Genomic DNA, 9,899 nt, shown 5'->3' with positions numbered 1-9,899 from the left:
GCCCGCCTCAGCCTCCCAGAGAGCTAGGATTACAGGAGTGAGCCACCGCGCCCGGCCTCACAACATTTATTGATTTAAGTTTGGTATCTCATATGGACGCAGTTTGTGGTGCCCCAAGACAATTACCATAATAACATCAAGGATCACTGATTACAGCTGGGCGCGATGGCCCATACCTATAATCCTAACACTTTGTGAGGCCGAGATGGGAGGATCACTTGAGGCCAGGAGTTCAAGATCAGCCTGAGTAACATGGCAAGACCCTGTCTCTACAAAAAATAGAAAAATTAGCCAGGTGTGGTTGTGTGTGCCTGTAGTCTCAGCTACTTGGGAGGCTGAGACAGGAGAAATGCTTGAGCCCAGGAGTTGGAGGTTGCAGTGAGCTATAATGATGCCACTACACTCTAGCCTGGGCAACACAGTGAGAGTCTATCTCAAAAAAACAAAACAAAACAGGCCGTGCGCGGTAGCTCACACCTGTAATCCTAGCACTCTGGGAGGCTGAGGCGGGAGGATTGTTTGAGCTCAGGAGTTCGAAACCAGCCTGAGTAAGAGCGAGACCCCATCTCTACTAAAAATACAAAGAAATTAATTGGACAACTAAAAATATATAGAAAAAATTAGCCGGGCATGGTGGCACATGCCTGTAGTCCCAGCTACTCAGGAGGCTGAGGCAGGAGGATCGCTTGAGCCCAGGAGTTTGAGGTTGCTGTGAGCTAGGCTGATGCCACGGCACTCTAGCCCGGGCAACACAGTGAGACTCTGTCTCAAAACAAAACAACAAAAAAAAAACAACAAACCTCACTGATTACAGATCACCATAACAGACATAGTAATAAGGAAAAAGTTTCAAATATTAAATATTATGAGAATTACCAAAATGTAATACAGAGATACAAACTGAGCACATGTCATTGGAAAAATAACACCAATAGACTTACTTGACACAGCGTTGCCACAAACCTTCAATTTGTTAAAAAACACAGTATCTGCAGAGTACAGTAAAGCAAAGCACAATAAAATGGGGTATGCCTGTAGTCTCTTAAGACAGAAGCTTATTTTTCTTTTACAGTCAAGAAATGCAGAGGTAGTCAGTCCAGGGCTGGGCTAGTCAGGGACCTAGGTATCTTATGTCTATAGTTTTCTATCCTAATATCATCTCACCGTCCAGTATGGCTGCTGGAGCACCAGCCTTTACTTTCACATTCAAGCCAGAAGGAATTTGAGATGAGTAAAGAAGGATCAACCACTTTCTTTAAGGATACTTTGTGGAAGTTGTAATTACTTCTTGTATTTGTTTGCTAGGGCTGCCATAGTAAAAAGCACAAGACTGAATGGATTGAACAACAGAAATGTTTTTTCTTGCAGTTTTGGGGGCTAGAAGACCAAGATCAAGGTGTTGCCAGGTTTGGTTTCTCCTGAGGCCTCTGTGGCTTCCAGATGGCCACCTTCTCTGTGTCCTCGCATAGTCTTTTCTTTATGCCATGCCCCTGGTGTCCCTATGTGTTCAGATTTCCTCCTCTTATAAGGACACCGGTCAGATTGGATTAGGACCTGCCCTAGCGGCTTCATTTAACTTAAATGCCTCTTAAAAGCCCTGCTTCCAAATATAGTCACATTCTGAGGACTGGGGGTTAGGGCTTCAACATAGGAATTTGGGGGAGACACTGTTCAGCCCATAACATTAATTCTGCTTACATCTCATGGGCTATAACTTAAGTACATACTCATATTTAGCTACAATCGAGATTGGGATATGTATAGCTTTTTTCCAGGAAGCTGTGTTTCCCAACTAAAAATCGGTAATTCTGTTGCAAAGAGGTGATTGGATATTGAGGAATAAATAGCAGTTTCTGCTTTGCAGCAGAGGCTTAAGGGCTAATGATTCTTAAAGATTTCCATTTCCTTCTTGTGAAATTAGATTGTTGTTACCTCATTTCTCTGGCTAATCTCATATTTTGAAAGATTATTTTGTTGACTGAGGTGTCCTTTCCACCTAACATGTAGTGGTGGCATTGACCTCTAAGGTCATTTGGTAGGACAGGATAGCATTAGTTGCATGGCATTTAAGTTAGCAATAGAAGGTATCCTGAAAGTGCCATGAATAGTAGTTAAGTTGTGATTTTTTTTCTTTTCCAGATGTCTTGTCCAGGTTCAGTAGGGAGCAGTTTCACAAGGGGAAGGGAAAAGACAGTGTGCATTTTCAAGGTCTTTTCCATCCTTAAGATTCTGTGATATTTTTTGCATAGTGGCAATAGTTTGATAAAGCTAAAGAAAATGGAAGCAGTAGAGGGGAAAGCCTCTACTGCTCCTCTTTATTTGAAAGAGGAGGATATTTGATTTGTTCTGTTTTACTCAAGAATGTACAATGGGCATTTTTGGCAAAGAGGGTAGAGAAGCTGACATAAAGTGTAACAAGGTCTACCAACACTTCAGTCTGCTGATCAAAGCACCTGTGGTTCTCATTTTAGGGCAAATACAGTTATAACATATAGCAAAGAAAGAGGGTATGTCCAGAACATTTTAATCTTGTTTCTCTTTTTACTTTGCCTAAGGAATTGCTCTGGACACCTGCCAACTCCTATGAGTTTCCTTACACAACAGTGAATCCTTTTGCAGTTATAGAACAGAATGATTTTCATGCTTCCATGATTTGGAAAATTGGCACAATTGTTGTTATTGTTATTGGCCTAGTACTAGTGAAACCTATGACAGTTGACTTCTACAGTCCTTAAAGGGGTTGGTGACTGTCACATACCTATGGCTTTATGTGTTTGTTAAGTACTTTACACTCTATTGCCATATATTCTGCTTTGAGAAGAATGGAGAGTTGGACCTATATCTCTCATTTATAACTCAGTAGGGCTTTATTTCCTGTCCTTTTCCCAAGGGCTATTAGGCATTTACCTCTTCAGGCATGTAGTGGTTATATTGTTTTTATTTTTTGCCCTTTGTTTTGACATTTTAGTGGAAAGAACATTGAATTTTGGAACCAAGTAGACCTGGGTTTGAATCCTGGCTTCTTACACATAGCGTATGGTCCTGAACAATTCACTTAATATTTCTGAGTATTAGTATCTTTTTTTATAAAATAGAGATAACACTTTATACCTTGAGATCAAGTAAGATGATTTCTTTCAACTGTAAAAAATTCAAAGTCATGAGGGGCAGATCGAGGTTGAAGGGAAATATGGGAGAGTTTACAAACTTTTTTTTTTTTTTTTTTTTTGAGACAAGAGTCTTGCTCTGCTGCCCAGGCTAGAGTGCAGAGCATCATCGTAGCTCAGTGCAACCTTGAACTCCTGGGCTCAACAGATCTTCCTGCTTTGGCCTCCTGAGTAGCTGGGACTATAGGTGTGTGCCACCATGCTTGGCTAATTTTTTTTTTTTTGTAGAGATAGGGTCTTGCTCTTGCTCAGTCTGGTCTCGAACTCCTGGCCTCGAGCGATCTTCCCACCGCAGCCTCCCAAAGTGCTGGGATTACAGGCATGAGCCACTACATCTGGTCCAAAGCTAATTTTTGAATCCAAAAATATGTCCCCCACTGATAATCTCTGAAGAGAGGCCTAAGATCTAGGCACACTTCTCATGCCACACTCTACACCCCAGAATGCTCCTGAATGGCCAGTCACCTTGGAACACTTAGAACTTTAACTTTGGGATCACACACAACTAGGTTGGAATCTTGCCCTTGCCCCTTTTGTGTTGACTTGGAAAAGTTATTTAATTTGTGTTATTTAATTTGAGCTTTCATTTCTTCATCTGAAAAATAACCCTAACAAACAGTTGTATTATGATTAAATAATGTATAGAAACAATAAAAAGTAAAAAATTAAAGTCGGAGAAAAAATGTAGATTTTGGAATCAGACACTACCCAGGTTCTGATCTAGTTCTGCCACTTAGTAGTGGTGTGAGTTTGATCAAGTAGCTTAGCTACACTTGGTGGATGCGAGTTGAAGTGTAAAAAGCACCAGGTTCATAATCTTCATAATCATGCTCAATAAACATTTACACCTTTTCCTTTTCTCCTAACTCCAATGTCAAAGGATGTTAGAAAAGGCTTACAATACATGAGCACCTAGACTGTTTTGTTTGTTTTGTTTTTAACCTACCATTTTACTCCTGTGGATGTTTTGTCCCCACAGCTTGATTCCTAGAGGCGTTTTTTTTGTTTTGTTTTGTTTTGTTTTTTGGTGCTGTTAAATAACATATAATAAAATGTACAGATCTTAAGTAGTATTCAGTTAATGAGTTTTGATAATCGTATTCACCCACGTAACCACTGCCCCAAACAAAATAGAATATTTCCATCACTCCTGGAGGGGCCCTTATTTCTCTTTCCAATCAATATTTATCCCCCAATCCCTGAGCAATCACTTTCTGATTTCAATCACTGTGTTTATTTTGCTTCCTGAATTTCATATAAGTAGACTTACAGAGCATGTATTTGGAGGTGGCGGGCAGTCTGCTTTCTTTCATTTACCATAATATTTTTGAGATCCATCATGTTTTTGTGGGTAGCAGAATATACCCTGTGTGTGTGTGTGTGTGTGTGTGTGTGTGTGTGTGTGTGTGTGTGTGTATGCATGTATATGTATCTCAGGTTGAGTGTTCCTTCTCTGAAATGCTTGGAACTAGAAGTATTTCGGATTTCAGATTTTTTTGGATTTTGGAATATTTGCATTATACTTACCCAACTGAGCATCTCTAATCCCAAAATCCAAAATTCTCCAATGAGCATTTCCTTTGCACATCATGTTGGTGCTCAGAAGGTTTCCGTTTTAGAGTATTTCAGATTTCAGAATTTTGGATTAGGGTTGCTCAGCTTATAGTTTTTTTTAAATTGTTAAATAGTATTGCATTGTATGAATATGTCACAGTCTGTTTATCCATTCTCCTGAACCCCTAGATTTTAAACAATTTTTAAAAATGTGAGTATCAATTAGGAATAATTTACTGTTGACTTACAAATTAGTAAAGGACTGGAAAGCTTTACACGGAATTTGCCACTGGCTTAATCAGAATTTTTAGCATCTAGATATTGTTTTCTTGCCTGCATTCTCTCTTCTTAGCCATAGATTAAAAGGGAGAAAATGAAACTGTCCTTCTGTCTGTGAGTGTTCCCTATATAATGTATTCCTTTTGGCCCAATGCCTAGAAAGTTGTTTGTAGAATTGATGGAAGGATATATATTCTCACTGTGTTTTGGAAGGTACTTACCTTGACAGTCAAAAAATTTATGGGGAATATGCTGTATTCTGCCTGAAAAAAATTGCCGAATCTTGGCTCCCAATCATCCTCCCCTATATCATCCTGTTTCCTCACTCTCCGTCCTTGCCCCCTACATCTGACAGTCCCCTCTGTGCAGCTTTGAGCCACTGAATGTCCTCAGGAGACATTCTGCCTTTGAAATTTTGCTGTTTGCCTGATTGAAATGTACACTGTGCACAAATAGGTTGCAGGGAAGCACACATCTAGGCCCTCCTGGGAGCTTAATGTCTTTGCTTTGTTCTAGTCACAGTTACATATGAAATAGTTCCTTTCTTCTCTCACAAAAAACCTTTCAAAGCCTTTAATTTCCTCTGTGTACCAAATAAACTATCAAGAGTGGAAATTACTTCTCTGCCTTTTAACATTCTACTGGCTTTATTTTCACTTTTAAGGCTTTCTTTAGTTAGTGAATTGTCTTTCAACTGCAACTTTTACTTTTCTTTTGGCCCAGAAAAATTGGTTTCTAGGAATCCTTATGCCCCAAGAGTAAGAAGAGCCCTTTTGTGGGCAGGTGCAGTGGCTCATGCCTGTAATCCTGGCACTCTGGAATGCCGAGGCAGGAGGATTGCCTGAGCTCAGGAGTACAAGACCAACCTGAGCAAGAGCAAGACCCCATTTCTACAAAAAATAGAAAAGTTAGTCGGCGTCAGCCTGTAGTCCCAGCTACTCAGGAAGCTGAGGCAGGAGGATCCCTTGAGCCCAGGAGTTTGAGGTTGGAGTGAGCTATGATGATGCCGCTGCACTCTACCAGGGGTGAGAGAGCAAGACTCTGTCTCAAAAAAAAAAACAAAAAAAAAAACTGTTCTGCATCAGATTACAGGCCTGGAAATGACCTCAATTAAAGGTGAAGGGCTGTGAAATTCCTACGCAGGTGGAGAAAGATTTCTCACATAGAGTTTAGGATATACAGAAGTAAAAGTTTATTTATTTTCTGAGAAAGAGAGAGAGGGAGTGAGTGGCCACAGCACACAACTGAAATAGTAGAAATGCCAGGCCTTGAGAAAAAGCTGCTTGAAATTTTAAAGGGTAAAAATTGTTTTGTTTTGTTTTTTTTCTCTGCTTGAGAAGGCTGATAGCAGAACCTGAAGCGAAGTTGTTGCAGGTGTTCTTTATTTTCTCTCTTTGTGAGTTGGGCTTATCTAAGTCCTTGGAATTTGGTTTTTTGGTAGGAACTGAGGCAAAGAGTTGGAGCGTGGAGCTTGCATCCCTAATGTCTGGCACATTCAAAAGGTTGTTTCGGAGAGCAAAAGAGAATCTCAGTGTAAGACATACGGTTTTATACTTAGTGTATCTTCCAATGGATCTTGACTCTAGAATAGTAACACTCTGTCCCCTCCTTACTAGCCTCTGTCTACTTAAGGGCAACTTCTTTTATCCTAGAAGCAAAATGGTGAGGAGACTTAAAACCATGTGATTTGAATACCTGACTTAATGCTGGGAATGTTTAGAGAAGGAAATAAGATAAAGTTCTCTTTTGTAAAGGGTTAACATGGAAGCAAGATTAAGGTTGTTCTTTATGACTTGCACAGAAAGCTAAACTGGGACCCCGGTGGAGGAAGTACCAGGGAGATGAAATTTGCCTTTTTATAAGAAAAGTGTCCTAAAAAAAATGTTTTATATCTGGAGGCAAAGACTCCCCTTGACTAGAGGTATACAAGCAGGGACAGGACAACCATTTTTCAGAATTACTAATAATTCCACAACCTAATTATGGAAGACTATGGATGTAGAAGGATGGAGCTGAATGAGAAAGCTTCTAAGTGCCCTTCCAATTAAGAGATTTCATGATTCCTTTGTATCTTTTGTAGACTTTTCATTTTCCTTTCTGATCTTTAACCATCTGTCCCCTTACTTAGAAGCAATATTGCATAAAGGTTAAAAAAGCAAGTACTGAGCCAGGCAGGTATCTCACATCTGTAATCCCAACACTGGGAGGCCAAGGTGGGAGGATCAGTTGAGGCCAGGAATTTGAGACCAGCCTAGGCAAGGCATTGAGACCCTGTCTATACAAAAATAAAAATTAAAAAAATTAGCCAAGCATGGTAGGGGAGGCTGAGGTGGGAGGATCTCTTGAGCCCAGGAGTTTGAGGCTGCAGTAAGCTCTGATTGCTCCACTGCACTCTAGCCTGGGTGACAGAACAAGAACTTTCTCTTAAACAAAACAAAATAAAACAAACAAAAAAAAGGAATATTGAGCATTTTCTTTTGTAGTTAGTTTCTTCCAATATTTCTCATCTTTAAACTCAACTGTGTGACTTCATGATTGTGTGAATGACTCTCTGGCCCTTTAAATTAAGAGAATTTATCTAGCGCTAAGCAAACTAAGTCTCCAGGCTTAGGAGCCACCACAAGGTGAATAAAGCAGTAATCTTGCAGACTATCTAACTTGTGTCAGGATGAGGTTACTGTGCTGCTTGAAAGCCTTCTGGGTCTTACCTTTTAAACTGATTTGAAGGAGAAAAAAATTTCTGTTGTGACAATTTTCTTGAAACATTGCTAACCATTTGTTTGTTTAGTTAGCTCAGTTTCTAGGGTTATACTGGGAATAGATGTGACATCTGGGAAGGTTTCCAGTATTTTTTGTTTTTTGTTTTTTTGAGACATGGTCTGTCTCTGTCACCTGGCTAGAGTGCAGTGACATCATCAAGGCTCGCTGCAACCTCAAACTCCTGGGCTCAAGTGAAAATCCTGCCTCAGCCTCCCGAATAGGTGGGACTACGAGGCGCCTGCTACCACATCCTGCCTGGCCAGTCTTATCTTTTTATTTATTTATTTTTATTTTCCCCTTATATTGACAGGGAAAGAGTCTTATCTTTTTAAAAGATGGAAAGATGTTTTTAGGATTGAAGTACAGTCAGTAACCCATGTAAGGAAAAACCTCTACAAACCATTGTTGGAGCTAAGCACTTGAGGACATGAATCTATGTATAGAGTATCAACTTCTGTTAGTGTGTGCTTGGAGAACTGCATTGGCTTCATTATAGGATTTCCCAGGTAGTGATAATAAGAGAGAAAGAACCAGCCACCCTGCACTACAGATACTCTGTGTCATTGGGTGACAGTAAATTGACTAAACCCAAATAGCAAACTGAAGATTCCTCCTCCAAGGATAGACCCGATCTTTCTGAAGGATAAATGACTACAAAGTTCTCTTCTTGCTTTTTCAGCTTTCCTAAGATAAAGAAAAGCATTTAAGATTATATAACCATTGTCTGATTTTGCTTCTTTTTGAGGGGGGAGTAGCTTGAAGTTGGTAACAATGTTGTAGTTTGTGGTAGCTGTGGAAGTTCTCCCTTGGGAAAGAAACTGTTCCTGTCTAGTGGTGAATAGAACTTTATTATATGTTTTTCTTCTTTCTGGAGAGAATCTAGCAAGTTAAGCGGTTGAGCTGAAAATGTGAGCAAATTTCTATAGGGAACAAGGGAAGGCAAATAAAGTACCAAGAGGACTTATACTCAGTTGCTTTAGAACTGAATCCTAGTGAATCTCAAAATAATTATGCTGAGTAAAAGAGTCTAAACAGTGTATGATTTCATTTATATATAAAATTCTAGAAAATGCAGACTAGAAGAAAGCAGATCAGTGGTTGGCTGGGAGTTGTGGGGAGGAAACGGAGAGATTATAGAGGGACATGAGGAAACTTTTGGGGTGACGGATATGCTCCCTGTCTCGATTGTGGTGATGGTTTCATCAGTGTATGCATGTGTCATAACTCATCAAATTGTACATTTTAAATATATGTAGTTTGTAGTATGTCCATTTTACCTCAATAAAGCTATAAAAAAAATGAGTCCAGGGTTCGCATTTATCAAAGGACTATTTTTTAGGTTACAGGGAGGCTGCTGGAAAAAATGTACCAGTGTGAAATACAAGTCTTATGTGTGTTAAGTATGGATACACACCTGCTGTTTAATGCGTTTGATGTTTCTTTAGGAGTCCATAGAGGCTACTGTATATTATTGAAGAACATGTCTAACAGTAACACTACTCAAGAGACCCTGGAAATAATGAAAGAGTCAGAAAAAAAACTGGTGGAAGAATCCGTAAACAAAAACAAGTTTATATCTAAGACTCCAAGTAAGGAAGAAATTGAGAAAGAAAGTGAAGATACCAGTTTGCGTCAGGAGACACAGGTAAGAATTAGAAGTCCATCATGTGTGCACTCTTTATACCTGAATAGAAGTGGAAATCTGTAGGAACCCAGTCATTTATACAAACACTAGATTCTCCTTAAAAACTCCGACTTCAGCTCTTGGCCAGGTGTGATGACACATACCTGTGATCCCAGCACTTTAGGAGGCTGAGGTGGGAGGATTGCTTGATGCCAGGAGTTGAAGACCAGCCTGGGCAATATAGCAAGACCCCGTCTCTGCAAAAAATTTTTAAAAATCATCTGGGCATAGTGGTGCACACCTGTAGTCTCAGATACTTGTGAGGCTGAGGCACGAGGATCACTTGAGCCCAGGAGTTGGAGATTACTGTAAGCTATGATTGTACCACTGTACTCCAGCCCAGGCCACAGAGTAAGACACAGGGATAATGACAACAAAAAAAATCCCCAAAACCCTAACTTCAGCTTTTAAGAAACATTTCCCCCTTTCGTCATAGAGTCCACAATGAAATCTAA

General features: G+C 39.9%; 1 protein-coding gene across 5 annotated transcripts in view; it reads left to right on the top strand.

Annotated features, from left to right (window-relative positions):
• R3HDM2 (R3H domain containing 2) overlaps window positions 1-9,899 on the top strand; it is a 109,565-nt gene that overhangs the window by 57,119 nt on the left and 42,547 nt on the right. For 4 of the 5 annotated variants that reach the window (XM_012652052.1, XM_012652066.1, XM_012652060.1 and 1 more), the window contains exon 1: window positions 9,203-9,405. In XM_012652052.1, the coding sequence (XP_012507506.1) occupies window positions 9,241-9,405 (165 nt within the window). In that variant the 5' untranslated portion in view covers window positions 9,203-9,240. Of the gene's footprint in view, window positions 1-9,202; window positions 9,406-9,899 lie in introns of those variants that run through there. The other variant, XM_012652033.1, reaches the window with a different exon arrangement.

This window comes from Propithecus coquereli, unplaced genomic scaffold (genome assembly GCF_000956105.1).
Source record: "Propithecus coquereli isolate 6110/MARCELLA unplaced genomic scaffold, Pcoq_1.0 Scaffold111, whole genome shotgun sequence".
Classification (NCBI taxonomy): Eukaryota; Metazoa; Chordata; class Mammalia; order Primates; family Indriidae; genus Propithecus; species Propithecus coquereli.
This window is presented reverse-complemented; position numbering and strand designations above follow the sequence as displayed.